Below are 15,963 nucleotides of genomic sequence, written 5' to 3' on the forward strand. Positions count from 1 at the left end.
ATCTAAATACCCAGCACAGTTGGCATGCCCATACCGTTTTCCGTGTTTTATCGAGTCGACGGAAATTGCAGGAGAATGCCGTGGTGGGCATCCCCAGGCGTCGCATGTTCGGAAGGAAAAGGGAAGGGCAGCGAGTGGGGATGCGGGCGCCTGCCTGCATTGTTCTCAATGTTGTTTTTTTGATTATTTATTTATGTGTATGTTTTTCTTCTTGTTGCTCCTCTCTGTTCTAGTCTGCTCTCTCTCTTTCCTCTTTGTCCATTCATCCGCTCTCTTCCCCTCGCTTCTTGCCTCTTCTTCTTTCATCTCAATCCCTCTTCCACCTCTCCTCTTCTCCATTCCTCTCTTCTCTCCTCTCATCCTCTCTTCTCTGTATGTTTAGTGTGGATGTCTAAATGACTCCAGCCCCTCATCAGTCTTCCCTCAGCATCATCTCTTCCTCCTTCTCTCCTCCAGGGTCCCTCCGTGCTGGGGAAGTGGCATCCCTGGTGGAATGGTGGGGTGATTGGCAGGCAGTGGGCATAGACTCTCTTTCTCTCTCTATCCCTCTCTCTATACCTCTCCCCCCCCTCTCTCTCTCTCCCTCCCTCTCTCCCTCCCTCCCTCCCTCCCTCCCTCTCCTTGATAGACTTCCACCAGTGAAGTGGATTAAATCAGCGCCAGGCTAGTGGAGCTGATTACTAGAATATGAAAATGCCGTATCTTAATGGTACATATTTTCATGAGGCGACCCCCTCTTGCCTTGCGTTCAACGGCTAATACGCCTATTCTTATGAATCATTTACTTCTTTAATTACCTTTGGCGGCAGATGCACAATGGCGTATTAATGTGAATGATTTTTACGGCCACTCCATCATGCTGAGGCCGCCACGTTGAAAGGCGTAATTGACGTGGAAGAGCGACTCGCGCGGGGAAACAATATTTAGTTGACAGCTTCTCTTGTACGCAGCGAGGGTGTTTATGAGTTTACACCGCTTGGCAACAGCAATAAACACACCGCTCATTCAATAATGCCCCAACGGAGGCAGGCAACACCTTTACACCACAAAGATTTGCGCCTTTTATTGAATCAAACTAAGGAGCAGTTGTGTATGATTGGGCTAAACGGTTAGTGTGTGTCTCTGTCTGTGTATATGGATGAATGGATGTGTGTGTGTTGTGTGTGTTTGTGTGTGTGTGTGTGTGTGTGTGTGTGTGTGTGTGTGTGTGTGTGTGTGTGTGTGTGTGTGTGTGTGTGCGTGTGTGTGTGTGCGTGTGTGTGCGCGTGTTAGCGCATGTTCGTTTTGGCAACTTCTTATATGTCTGTGTTGGCAGCATCATCTTCTAAACAATGAGATGAGCCAGCCTCAATTTGAAACGAAAGGGGAAGCATACATTTTTGTACTTAATCCTGAGAAAGTGTGTGTCTTGGTGTGAGGGGGAAGTTGTGAGAGATGATGTGTGTGTCTCCATGTGTGCCTGGGTATCCAATTGTCTGTTTGCATGCTTGTGTGTGTGTGTGTGTGTGTGTGAGTGTGTGTGTGGTGTGTTTGTTTATGTGTGTGTCCTTTCAGTGAAGACCTCGAAATGGAGGTCCTCTCTTGCCATCTGTTGTTAAGCTGCTGGTAAGCGGGTTCGGGGAAGCCAAACAAACTGTGGGCCCACTGCAAACGGAATCTGTCAGGCCTGCATAGCAGCGCTGACCTTCTGGGCTGAGCTGGCTGGGGGGATATGGTGGGGGTGGGGGTTGGGTCAGTCTGCCGTACCAGGCACAGAGATCTGCGATCATGTTTACTCTCACCCCCACCAGCCTGTCCACCCCAGCCCTACACACACACACACACACACACACACAGCCCCTCTATCAGCAGTCACACACCACAGCGTCCGCCTCCAACACTGCACTTGTGTTTAATAACTTCGCTCCCTTTCACTCGTTTTTACATAAAAAAGGGGGGAAAGAAAACATTTGTCATGGCGGAACATCACCTGTGATTGGAGAAGGGGCGTGTGGCGGGTGGAAGACAAAACAGAATAGGATTTTTATTGAAGTCAGCTTGCATCTTATATAATTGCACGCTGTGCTGTTATATTGTTTAAACATGGCAATTTGAAATGTTTAGTGTTGTCATAAATATTAATAGATTAGTTGAACAGAGCAGCAAGCGAAAAAGGGGGGAGTATAACGGTTTGAAGTAGGGGTACAAAACGTTGATTTATTTATGTATTCGACGTGAATTAGTCTGGGAATCTAAACAGTAGATGGAGAGCGTGTTTTTGAGGGCCTGCGATGCGCGGGGTTTGAGCCTAGGTCTCTGCTTACCATACGGGAGAGGCTTTTTTGGAAATGGCATTAATTATATACTTACGGGAAAGCCAACCTTCCCTGCTTTGCATTGCAGATAAACCTATCCGTGGCGGTGGAGGAGGGAGAAAAAAAACACGACCAGAAGAAGAAGAAAATGCAATTAATATAAATAGACGTGATCCCTTGTCGCTTGTCCGCTCACGCATGTGCGAGACTTTAGCCCATGTACCGTGTTATCATATGCATTTCAATTAGAGCGAAAGACAGAAAAGAGAGAAACGGCGCATACAGTAAGCCAACTCTCTCACTGCATGTTGGTGTTTGGTGCATCAAATGCCTCCCATCACCTCTGCGAAAAACATAGTGATTGTCACCCCAATCTGTAACACAGTGTGGCTTATACACTCTCTCTACATTCTTGCTCTCTCTCTCTCTCTCTCTCTCTCTCTCTCTCTCTCTCTTCCCCGACTATGGCTGGCAATTTTGCCAAATTGACGCCACTGCGAGGAGGCAGCTGAAGTACTTTGTGGGCGATTATTAATGTGTAACCCAAAGCAGGTGGAAGAACTGGAGAGATGTGGCCACAGGAGGAGTCTCTGGCTGGGTGGGTGGCTGGCAGCAGTGGAAGTGTTAGGAGCTCTGGCTGGGTCTGTTTAAGACTGCTCGTCTTGGAACTGGGGTACTGATTACCTGAGGGCGAGGCTAGGCGACTCGCAATGTGTGGCGCTGCCTCAGAAAGTCAGACAGATGACCTTGACATTTAGGACATGGTCATGTGATCCTGCAGACAAACACACAGAGAGAGAGTGTGTGTGTGTGTGTGTGTGTGTGTGTGTGTGTGTGTGTGTGTGTGCTTGTGTGTGTTGGGAAGGAAAGCCGACGACTTCGCACAAAGTAGCGGTAAGTAGTGCACTACGCTATTAGCCGTGTTTTTGCTGGACGGTCGGAGAGCTGCTGTCTCCTGCCTAATAAACTGTAGTGCCTGAGTAAACAGCCTCGCTGGTCCTCCCTGCTCCTCTCCTCTCCTCTCCTCTCCTCTCCTCTCCTCTCCTCTCGTCTCCTCCGTGCCTTGGCCGCAGGGATCTGCTTACACCTGCGCGCACATCTCCCAGCAATTAGGGGCCAATTTGTTTGAATCCATTTCACATTCAAGGTCCTCCCTGCCTGCCGTTGGAGGGGAGGACACCGGTGAGCACTGGGCAAGAGCAAGCACTCTCTCTATCTCTCTCTCTCTCTCTCTCTCTCTCTCTCTCTCTCTCTCCTCGTGATAGGCCTGAACAAATATCCAGACCCCTCATTTTTCAGCGCAGTGCTCCCGGCGGACTCCTTGGCTGAAGGGAGACCACTCACTTGGTTACAAACCCACACTCTTTGGCCTTTTGTCATTTTTTCCCTCTTTTTTCTTTTTCTGACCCCCCCCCCCCCTCCCCTCCCTCCATCCTGTCTTCTGAAACAGGACAAATCTCCTTGGCCTCCTCTAACTCCCATTAAGACCCTCCATCCTCCTGGTGTTAAATCCCCTCCTGTTTTTCATGTATACACTCTTATTTACAAAGTTGCTCCCAGATTATTTATTGCCATTTGTGTGACTTGGCCACAGCACGATGGTCGGTATTTGTAAGCGTTTTATTTAGTGAAGGTGTTGGATGAATGCGAGAGGATGATGGAGAGGGAGTGAAGAGTGTGTGTGTGTGTGTGTGTGTGTGTGTGTGTTTGTGTGTGTGTGTGTGTGTGTGTGTGTGTGTGTGTGTGTGTTGTGTGTGTGTGTGTGTGTGTGTGTGTGTGTGTGTGTGTGTGTGTGTGTTGGGGGGGTGCATGGAAGAAAAAAGAAAGAAAGAACTTCTCAGTGGAGTAATTCTCTGAGCTGGGATTTGTAAGGCACCCAGAGCTGGCTTTAGCAGCGGGAAACTCACCGTCTGTAAATAATCCACATGCGCACACTGCATATAAAGACATCTAGTACTTAGCCATTCCCTTATCGCTGCTAGATAGCCCTGGGACATGAGAGCAGCCTGTGTTCTCTCTCTCTCTCTCTCTCTCTCTCTCTCTCTCTTCCTTTTTAACTCTCATTTTTTGTGCACTAATATGGTGTGAAAACAGATGCAGATAAGCCGCTCGATGTTTATTGAGTCAGACCCATTAACACGGGGTGAAGGTGTGAACTTTGAACATATTTGAAAAAGGAAATAAAAAGGGGATTGTGAGTGACAAGAATACCAAGTTGCTTCGGCTTTGTTGGCGATAAGACAAGGCCCTGTCAGGTCCTCCAGGGTGTTTTCTAATCAGAAATAATACCTGGAGGGTTTCTTTTGGTGCGTACGTGTGTCTGTGTGTGTGTGTGTGTGTGCGCGTGCCTGGCCTGAGCAAGAAATAATCCTAACAAGGAATTTTAATGAAGGATTTGCCCGATGTGAAATGTCTTGCTGGATGAATCCCTCTTCCACTGCTCCCCCTGTGAGTCAGTCATGCCATGTAACGTGTGTCACTGGGGGCTCGTAGAGGACAACTTCGTCATATCTACTACAGCCTCCATGTACATTACTAGCAAATTGATTCTTTCCCCCCCTCTTGTCTATGTTTTTATATTTTCTTCTAGATAATTCCATCAGAGAACACCCCTGATTTGCATCCGTCCCGCTAGCAGCTAGCGAGGAGCGCTGCCTCCCTTTTGTAACCCAGTCATCTGTTAGCATTATCCCTCTTTGAACTGTTTTTGTATCTGATCAGTTCCACCTAATACGTCTCTTGATTTGTGCTATTGTAGTGCCCCGGACGACATGCTGTTCCCCTCGTTTTTTTTTCTCTTCCTCTCCTTTTCTCCTCCTCCGCGCGCTTTAGATGCTCTGGCCTGTCATCTGCTGGCAGTTTATCGGTGTCGTCTGGAGCGGCTTCTCGACGTGTACGTCGATCAAGCACCGCTACCTTTTGAATGTGAGATCAAACGCTCCTGAATTCCAGGCAAAGAGGAGACAGCAGTAGGCCTCTGTGTAGAAAGAGAGAGGGAGAGAAGAGAAGAGGGAGAAGAGAGGGGGGCAGGGGGAGAAGTGTGGGAGCTATGTAAACATCACAGTGACAGCTCACAATGGGTTATTTTAGCGCAGACATTAACACTACAGAAAGCCAGGCAGCAACAGTCGCCTTGTTAAACTGCAAATCATTCCGCTGCCTCCAGCCAACCTCACCTCGGAAACGCAGCCTGGCACCCCTTCCACTCATCCCACTTCTCATCTCATTGTGTGCTTAAGAGTACCTCAGTTAGACCCCACATTGCCTTCTCTACCTCGCTCTCACTCTCTTTCTTTCCCTCTCTCTCTCTCTCTCTCTCTCTCTCTCTCTCTCTCTCTCTCTCCCTCTCTCCCTCATGAATTACTGCATCGACACAAGCCATTAAGAGCCCCGTATTGTTGTAACAATGAATTGGAGGGGGAAAAATGAATGTGTGCATAAACCTTCAGCTCCCATGATTAGAGTGTGGAGAGACAGAAACTGAGAGAGAGAGAGAGGGAAAGAAAGAAAGAGAGAAGAGAGAGAGAGAGAGACACCAGAGATGGCAGCAGCAGACTGTGTTGCATGTCAAACCGAGTGGCTTGGAGGCCGCTTAACAGGGCGTGCTACAGTGTTAGCAGATCATTAAATTGCCTTGTTGACCGAGGCGCTGGGAAGATTAGCGGTGCGCGCGTTTGTGCCACGCAGGTTGCCATATGTCTCCGTCCGCATGCGGCCTCCACACCTATATCTCATCCTGTTTACTCAAATATCCTGCTGCCGCTCCCACCTGCTGGCACAGCCGACTGCTTGTACTGATCACACCGCAGACAAACAATTTTTTTTTCTTTCTTATTTCTCAGCTTTCCCATGTCATCAGTTGTGCTTGAGGTGATTTTCATGTCAACAGACAGCCCATTGTTTTGCGCCACACCTTTCTCATTTGCTAGTGTTTGTCTAACTTAAGCGATATTTAGAATACTTGTAAGATCAACCATGTAGACTCCATTCTTTGAATAACTTCATCCAATTACAAACTAGTCTATTTCGATTTGACATTTCTTCAGTTACTTTTAATCCTTCTTGAACGACTGCATTGTTCTCCTTCACAACAACAGATTGCAGTAATTACTTTTAACATATTTTCTTTTTGCGTTAATGTACAGTCACCCATTCATATTTGACTCTGCTAAATATAGCACCATTTTCCCCTTGGTTTTGCATGTGCCGTTCCTGTGCTGGTTTGTGTGGGAGGCAGGATCAGTCATCACTAAAGGCCAACAGCGTGTCTGTGTAGGCAGGGGGCTCCCCTCCAGAAATTCAGACGAAATTTGGAGCACTACGTACATGCACACACACACACACACACACACACACACACACACACACACACACACACACAGCTCAAAGCCGGGCAGTCGCAAACGCACACACACTCTCCCAGAATTTGAATGAATTCCTTTCACTTGTAACTTTGCCCTATGACATGTACAGAAATGTGAGACCCATCTGATAAGCTGTGTGTGTGTGTAGTTTAGTGTAGTATAGTGTGTAGTGGTCAAAGGCAGCCTGGATGAAACAGTGAAGTGGCCGGCCTTAGCCTGTGGTCATATTCTTGCCTTATGATGTCATCCCACAATCTTGGTCTTTTTGAAGGGTCATGCAAACACACATACTCTCTCTCTTCCTCTCTCACTCCCTCTCTCACTCACATACACACACACACTCATTTCTCCCTCCCTCCCTCTCTCTCTCTCTAGCCCCCCCCCCCAGTGCACAGCTGTGTGGCCTTGCCAAGACCCAGAGACCCGGCCTCCTCTCTCAACAGCTTCTTTATTACAGAGCCTCTAACAGAGTCACTACAGAGAGCACCTCTTCATTCTCTTATCACTCCCTCTCTCTTTCTCTTTCTCCTTGTGTCTCTCTCTCTCTCTCTCTCTCTTTTCATTTTGCCTCCTTTGCTTTCCTCTCCAGCTGGGATATTTTCTTTTCCTCTCATTCACCCTTTTTACCACCTTCATCTCTCCTTCTCTCTCTCTCTCTCTCTCTCTCTCTCTCTTCTCCCGTCTTGAATCTGCAGTATTTTTGCAGTGCTTTTTTTTTCTTTCTTTCTTTCTTCTTTTCTTTCTCTTCTAACAGCCGCTTTGGCAATCACCCAAACTTATCAGGCTTCCTCCACTGAGGCGAGGAGACTGGGCTGACCGAAGGGGCCTCGGGAGCGCAGGCTCCGAGCGAGCGAGCGAGCGAGCAAGCGCACAGAGGCGACATTTCTTTGGCCATGCCCCCGGACTGTTTGTTTAATTGGACGAGTAATCGTCTGAGGAACATGGAAAGAATGAGAACCACCACCATCCCCCCCCCCACCCCACACACACACACACACACACACACACACACACACACACACACACACACACACACACACATACACACACACACACACACCACCCCCTATTTACTCAGATGGTTTACTGGTGTAGGTGCAAGGCTGTCCGGCGAGGCTAGCCGAGGCGGGCGGGCGGGCAGGCGGACGCGCTGTGGGAACATGCGCTTTGCTTTTCTTGGTATCAATGTCGGTTTCATGAGCGCTGTTTTTCCCAGCTCTTGGGCTTTGTTTGTTCTGGATGGCATGTTTGATTATTTATCGTAAGGGAAAAGGGAGTAGCTGGAGCAATAAACATGTGACTGCACTGTATTTTGTTTTCCACTGAGAAGGCCGTGTCCTTTAACAGATATTTGGAGCAGCAATAAACCTTTTATTTGCTTTCTGGAGGGGAGAGAGGGAGCGAGAGAGGGAGGGAGGGAGCGAGGGATTGGAGGGTGAGGGTCAGACAGACGGAGGAAGAGCAGGATCAAAAAGCAGCTAGTGGTTCCTCTCTCAGCTTTCCTGTCCAGTTCGAGCTCCACTTATCGCCAGTAAAATAAATGTGTTGGCTGTTTATCAACGTCTGCCACCCCACGCATGTCTTGCTCCAACACCCCATGCTTTCTTCACACAAAGTTTGTTTGGTCAACAGACTTTTGTTCTGCTTGTTCCACCAAAAGGAAACTATGTAAATTTGTTTGAAAGAAGCTAGAAGACAGAAGGGGGTAAAAAAACGTATTCTGTTTCATTTCTTTGCACAGTCTGTTTGTGCAGAGAACTGTATCAGTTCAGCCAAGAACACATTGTCGTCGGGGTTACATCTGTTGTGTTAAAAGCCAATAAGGATGGTCCCTGGGGAATGTCTCAAGTCTCAAAACACAATAAAAAATATTTGTCTTTTGTGGGGTGGCTGTTTTTTCTCATCCATTTTATCTTTTTGTTTTCCCCCTTTTTTTTCAAAGGCTCTACAAGTTGCTCGCCAGATTCTCCTCCAGCAACAGCAACAACAGCAACAACAACAGCAGCAGCAGCAGCAGCAGCAGCAGCAGCAGCAGCAGCAGTCTCATCAACAGCAGAGTGGTGCCATTAAATCTCCTAAGAGCAGCGAGAAGCCAGCCGGACTACAGGTAGCTGTAGCAGAACTATTGGCTGTTCAAAACAGCACAAGCACAAGTGCTCCTGCCCCACCACAAACCCCTTTTAATGGTTAATGTCTTTCACACTGTGTGCAACATAAAACCTCTCACTCTCTCACACACATGTACACACACACACACACACACACACACATGCACATAAAACCACACACACACACACAGTCACATGGACACATACCATCGATATCAGCTTCAAAACTAAACAAAAGCTAACCTTAAAAAAAGCGAAGTTCACCAGGGTTTAGCTGGTGTGTGTTTTTCTTTTTTTTTCTTCTTTTTGTTTTTGGTCTCTCCTCGGCATTGTTTGTTTGTCTTGCTGCTTCACTGCATGCGTCTCAGTACAAAGTGTACCAGGCCAACTTCATAAACAGGAAATTATCAAAGGCAGGGCTGTGCACGTTGTTTGCTTGAATTTGTCTATTACCAGTGGGCCCCCGTGGTCAGGTGTACGTCGTGTGACATCTGCGTAGATGGTGTCCTCTTTTTTGTTGTCTTTTTGTCTTTCTTTTCCACTTCCAAATGTAGCAGAGCCTCTAGATCAGAAATAGGTGGAAAAAATAGGTGAACATGGTGTTGTTAGTTTGTTTTGAACAGGGGCTGGTCAAAGCCATAGAGGGGAGAGACTGGGGCAGGCTGTGAGCTTCTTATAGCCTGCAAGGTGCTCTAGGGCTCTACTGTACTCCAGCTTGATGAAAGAGAACCTGCACATGAAGAGAGAGAGAGAGAGAGAGAAGGAGAAGAGGAAAGGGAGAGAAAAAGAGAGAATGTGAACACGATGGCAGTCTTCTTATTCTGAAGAGATCTGAGACACTGCCCACTCTACCTCCTATTTCTTCTTCTCCCTCTCACTCACCCCTCCCTCTCGGTCATGCACACACACACACACACACACTCCCTCTCACACCCCCCCCCCCCGCACGCTGTTGCTCTCGGCCTCAGTCAGCAGGGGGCAGACAGGAGCAGCCATAACCCCCCCCCCACCCCAGTACCCCCCCCCCACACACACACACCCCCCTGAAGAGAGGCGTTTATTTGGAAGGCCCCTTTGTGATGCAAAAAAGCAAATCCGGACCCACACCCCCCTTCTTCTCATTTTCATTTTTCTGCCGGTACAAGCCCCCTCGCTTATTCGGTTGTTGTTGTTGTTCAGTCTGAAATAAGAACAGCTATCCGTGTCTGATGCAATATTTACGTTGATCTCAGGCAGGGCCGTTGGAAACAGCCGCCGATGTGTATCTCTGTTTGAATAAGGAGGGGTTGTTTGTTTCCCTGCGAAATCGCAAACGACTTCAGGGCATATTTGGTAATTAATACGACGGGGGCCTATTCTGTAGATCTGTGTATGTGCGTGTGTGAGTGTATGTGTGTATATATAATATTTAATACCCCAGTTTCCCATAGGGGGCCTCGTTTTAATGAGCTGTTGTAGCAGCTAGGTCTAATGTCAGGTGGTGAAAGAGTGGCTTTGTTGTGCAGATGTCTTGGGAAGAGCTCCAGAGGATGAAATATGTCTGTGGTGACCTTTCGCTTGTGTGCGTATTTGTCGAGATTCAAATAAGTTGAAAGGATCAAACCAAACAGTTTCCCCGAGTCAGGCTGGGAATTGTGTAGCAGAGGTCAGTGGAGAAAGGGGGCCTGTCGAGCACATTCCGGCGCATGGGCAGTTGTTGGTACATAAGAAACCGGCCCCGTGCTCCCGCTCAGACAAAGGCAAAATTAAAATTCTAATTTATTAATGTATACAGAGAGCTTGCCCAACCTGTCACTCAGCTATTGAAAGGAACGCTGGGGTGGTGGACTGTGTGTGTGTGTGTGTGTGTGTGTGTGTGTTGTGTGCGTGTGTGCGTGTGTGTGTGTGTTGTGTGTGTCTCCCTCCCCCTCCTTTTCTTTGCTCGGCTGTGCTGTCTTTGTGAAGCTTATATGCTCAGTGCAGTATCCAAGCAGATTGTCAACGGCCTTCTCTACTATGTTCACATTGTGGTTACTTGGCTGATACTCTGTTGATGCTGTTGGTGGGTAAATAGAGCGAGTGGGACAGCTGCAATGAGGCATCTTACAGCAGCATAAATATGCCCAGTCCCATTCCAATACAACCCACCGTTGTACTCATCACAAGTCTTTATATATTAGCACTGACATTTAGTTGATGCCATTTACAATCAAAAAGACAGTCAAAAAGTCAAAGGGTATTATCCTCATGCCAAATACTAATGAATCCTACATTTTATTGTCAAAGGTGCAGTATCTTTGGTTTACCTGTGTTGTACTCACCGGCTGGTTTATCATGCCACTCCAAGGTTGCATCTCTGTGTAACATTAGCTGGGGAGTTGGCTCCATGTAAGACCCTCTAAGATGTCTAATGAACAGCGTAGGCCTCCTCAGCCGCCTTACCGACCGTCCTGTTAATCAACCCTCTCAAGCCGGAGAAAGGCATCACCAAAAGACTCTGTTGCAATACTGTGGCAGAGCTGTCACTTTAATGGGAAGATAGGGATCAATGTTGGTGGAGGCTGCTCCTGCCAGACCTTTTACAAAGAGAACCCTGGAAGATCGTTTGAGGAGAATTAAAGTCATGTTAAGTCGACTTAAATGAAATGCGTTCCCCGCGTCGTTTTTCATCTGAACACGTGTGCGTGTTTTGATCATCCCATGTTTTTTTTTTTTTTTCTCGCAACGCTGTGAACAAACGAACAAACCGTAGATCTTCCCGTTGTCACTTGAAAGCACCTGCTGGCTGCATCTGCCCGTCAGACCAAAGAACGCAAGCATCTGCCAGCAGGCGCATCGGCGGGCTGTGGGCTCGAGTGTAGCCCAAACACACTTGACTGGTCAAAAAAGCACGAGTAAATTAGCGTCGGGATGACACGAGTAATTAAAGGAGCTCGCATGGCACTTTCCCTCACCGTTTACACCTAGCAGTGGCAAAGAAAGAGAGAGGGAGGGAGAGAGGGAGAGAGAAGGAGAGAGGGAGAGAAAAACTCCCACCTTGCTAATTATGGTTATCACTGGAATGGTAGGGCCTGAGTCATTAGTTCCATGTGCATTTAATTAGTGGCAGGCTGAAATTGGATTTAACTTATTACTTTTTCATGGATCACTTTCTTGTCATCACTTCAAATTGGATTGCAGCCCCAGGTAACTAATTATGCCAGCCGCGGGATCGAGAGTGGAAAAATAGGTAATTAGGGAAGAATTCTGTCGGACCCTCACTGATAGTCCACTTTCGCAGTGGAGTGTGTGAGTGTGTGCGAGCGTGCGTGTGCGGCGAAAACGAGCCTTGTTTAAAGGAGCCACGGAGAGAGAGATGCCCTCGTGGTTAACTACCCACTGCTGCAAGGGATCATGGGAGAGTGGCGAGCCACCTGGCACCCCGTACCACATGACGCACGGCAAGGGATGGCTATGTCGGGCGCCAACATGCTCTTGCCACCACCAGGGTGGCTGAATGGGGCTGAGAATAAGCAGCTTTCCCTTCCTGACTCGTGTCTTTTTAATTGTACCTCCAAATAAATCCCGCCTCAGTTCATCGCCACCTTGGCTGTCACCAGCGCTTCAAATAAAAGGTGTGAAAAAAAATAGTGGAAACGGTGGTGGTTAGGAACCAAGCTGGCTTCATTTCGAATCGTTGCACTACTGTCAATTGGTGTCACTCTGATACCCCTCTGTGATGATAGTTCAGCTGTGGCAGTTTCGCTGCACCTCTCTATAGGCTAGCTCAACATGCGTTCTTGCTATCTATAGGACTCAGCATTATAAGCAGGTAAACAAAATTCTAACGGCCTTTAGTGCATTATCGTTACTTCCTCTCTCATTGTGCCACATGTTCCCATGTTGTTCCTCTGTGATGGAGGATGTGTGTGTTCTACAGGGTGCCAATGCATTGTTCCTCCCTAGAGGAATGAGCTATTTAGTGTTGGTGGTGTTATCTGACACAGTTGTGGATATTACATGTAAAGGGAGCAGAGTTAAAGTGAAAGCAAGCAAGTAGCCTATGTTGTGAGCATCTACTCAGTCAAGGAAACCACACACTCCCCCTCCCGCCTCCACCTCCCCCCCCCCCCCTTCCTGTCCCCCATGCTACCTTCTCTTTTGTAGCTTTGTAGTCACATGGTCTCACAGTAGGGGGCAACTGCAGGTCAGACGGTGAAGTGTTTTTGCTTTTAGCCTCTATGAAAGCCGTGTAAATTTTACCTTTCCAGCCCCCCCCCCCACACACACACACCTCCCTCCCCCCCAGGTCTTTCTCGTTGGCTGGCGGCCCTCTCTACTTGTTCCTTCATTGGCTCTCCCCTGACAAGTGTTTCATGATATACCGCAGGTCCCCCCCTTCTCTTTCATCCTCCTAGTCTTTCTTTCTATCTCTCTGACACACGCATACACACACACACACACACACACACACACACACACACACACACACACACACACACACACACACACACACAGACATACAGTAGACACACACACACACACACTCTAGTCCCTCTTTCACATCTTTGTCAGCCTCTCTCTCACTGTCATTTGTTGGCTTAGGATCTGTGTGTGTGTGTGTGTGTGTGTGTGTGTGTGTGTGTGTGTGTGTGTGTGTGTGTGTGTGTGTGTGCCCCCTCCTCTCCAACTACTGTTTTTTGTTGTGGACCCGTGGCATTGTCCTGACACATGTACACCATGGCGCTGCAATCTGTAAGTCATTAGAGCGCGGTCGGTGCTGGAACAGGCTGGAGCCGCTCCAGAGCTCCCAGGCCCGCGTGCAGAGGCCTGGCCCACCACATCCCTCCTCTCCCCTCCTCTCCTCTTTTCTCTCCTCCTCTCCCCTCCTCTCATCTCCTCTCCCCTCCTCTCCTCTCCCCTCCTCTCCTCTCCTCTCCCCTCCTCTCCTCTCCTCTCCTCTCCCCTACTCTCATCTCCTCTCTCCTCCTTTCATCTCCTCTCCTTTCCTCTCTCTCCTCCTCTCCCCTCCTCTCTTCCTTTCATCCTCTTTTTACCTCTCCTCTTCTCTTTTCTTCTCTCTTCTCTTCTTTTCTTTTCTCCTCTCCTTTCCTTCTCCTTTTCTTTTTCTCTGATATTTCTCCTCTCTGCTCTTCTGTTCTCCTCTCCTCCTTTCACATCCTCCGTTTTCCTCTCTTCTCATCTCCGCCCATGTCCTCTCCCCTCTGTCTTCACACTCCGGTGCCTGTTGGTATGAGGTGACAGCGCACCCCCTCTATGCACACACAGACACACACACACACACACACACACACACACACAGTCACACTCTGGCCCGCATCCCAAGCAGGAAGGCCAGCTGCGATAGCGGGAACAATGGAGCCGGCCGTTGCCGCCGCCTCGGCTTGATACACTCCGGGCCACACTGGTCCCCTGCTCTCAAATTAGTAAAAGCAATCAAGGCCCGCACCGCCCGTGTGGACAGCCGTCTGCGGTCCGCAGAGGGACACTGGGAGCGTGAGCAATCAGCCGCACGCTCCGGCACGGGCCGTCCGATCATTTACTGGAATCATGGACACGCAGCGGTGTACTGCTCTCGCTCTTGCTCAGGGGCCATTTTCTGGAGCGAAAGAGAGAGAGAGAGAAAATAAAACAGGGAAAGTGTGTCAAATCTAACCCACTGTGGACTGTGTCAGGATTGAGGTGGATTGAGCTCATTTCTTTTGGTTTAGTTCATGTCCCCGGCCGGTTTGTTTTAAAATGCTGCGTTCGTTTAAACTCCGAATTGTGTGGGTGTGCGTACAGATGTGCTCCCCTATGTGAGGGAAGAGAGAGAGAGAGAGGAAGGGAGCTAAAAGGTTGTGTGGTAATGAATTCTTATTTCATTTGTCTTCGTTACCCTGCTGTGATATCACATGCCAGGAATGATCAACATATCACTGATTCCACGTCTCAGTTAGCGAGGATCAGGCCGCGCAGAGCACTTTTTTCCGACCCTCACGGTTTGTTTTTTCTTGTCATATTGTAAAAATGCATTATGTGTACTGTGTGTATTAGAAACAGGTTTGGGTAATTCTGTCAGAATGAAGTCATCTCGCGCTTTTCCAGACGGTCGGCTGCTGTGGCGCGCACTCGCGCGGGGGGAAAGGCGCAGACATCAGATGGCTGTCGTGTTGACTCCACTCACGGCCCTTAAAGCCACATTGCCATTTTCAAGACCTCTTTAGATGAGTCCTGACGTCTGCCTTCCAGCTCCTCTCTCCCCTCCTCTCTCTCTCTCTCTCTCTCCCTCTCTCTCTCTCTCTCTCTCTCTCCCTCTCCCTTTCTTCCTCTCTCTCTCTCCTTTCTTCCTCTCTCTCTCTCTCTCTCTCTTTCTTTCTCATGCTCTTTTCCCTTTCCCTTTTTGTCCCTTTCTCTCCCGTCTCTCTCTCTCTCTCTCTCTCTCTCTCTCTCTCTCTCTCTCTTTCTCTTCCCTCTAGTCTTGTGTCCTCGCATCCTTCGCTGCCACAGTGTCTTGTTGTCAGCCGTATGTTGTTAGTGGGTGATTCATGCTTCCTCGGGGGGTAATGGATAGATGTACACCAAGCCACATACTGTACATCACGCTTGAGAGAGAAGCACCCACAGCCACAGGGCAGCGTTTGTGCTCCAGCGTCCCGTGCACCCCCTCCTCCTCCTCCTCCTCCTCCTCCTCCCCTGCCACCCGACCACCCCACCCTTCTGTGGGAGGTTTATTGTTTCCAGTGATTCCCCTGCTCCCCTCCTCCTGTGGCTCACCTCTGGGTTCTGGCGTCGGCTTCACAGCGAGGCCGTGTGGTTAGTGCGCGCATTCTGAGGTTAGCTTGTGTTCACAGTGCAGTCGCTCACACATCTGTATTCCACAACTTTAGCCATCATTGTTTTTTATTCCACCCCCCCCCCCCCCACCCATATCACCACCACCATCCCCAAAAAACCCCGGTACACACACACACACACACACACACACACACACACACACTCCATACCTCATGACCTTAACAGTTTTATTTAGTTTTAACTGTGTGTCTCTGTACAAAGTAGTCACTCTCTGGCAGAAATAAGAGCGTGGCCAGTTCTGAATTGATTATTAGGTTTCCCCCTGTAGTAATTTAACACAGGTTGTTTTCTGTTCACCCCACAATGTTTATCCCAAGTGCTTCCGCTCAGCGCTGGAGTTGAGGAATGTCCACCAGGACCGTGTGTGTGTGTGTGCGTTGG

At 48.7% G+C, this 15,963-nt stretch overlaps 1 protein-coding gene across 1 annotated transcript in view; it reads left to right on the forward strand.

Moving 5' to 3' along the window:
• Nucleotides 1–15,963, forward strand: part of foxp1b (forkhead box P1b) — a 172,696-nt gene that overhangs the window by 98,714 nt on the left and 58,019 nt on the right. Inside the window, 1 exon segment of the mRNA XM_048253985.1 lies at nucleotides 8,601–8,765. Within this exon segment, the coding sequence (XP_048109942.1) occupies nucleotides 8,601–8,765 (165 nt within the window).

Source organism: Alosa alosa, chromosome 10, assembly GCF_017589495.1.
Source record: "Alosa alosa isolate M-15738 ecotype Scorff River chromosome 10, AALO_Geno_1.1, whole genome shotgun sequence".
NCBI classification, from domain to species: Eukaryota; Metazoa; Chordata; class Actinopteri; order Clupeiformes; family Clupeidae; genus Alosa; species Alosa alosa.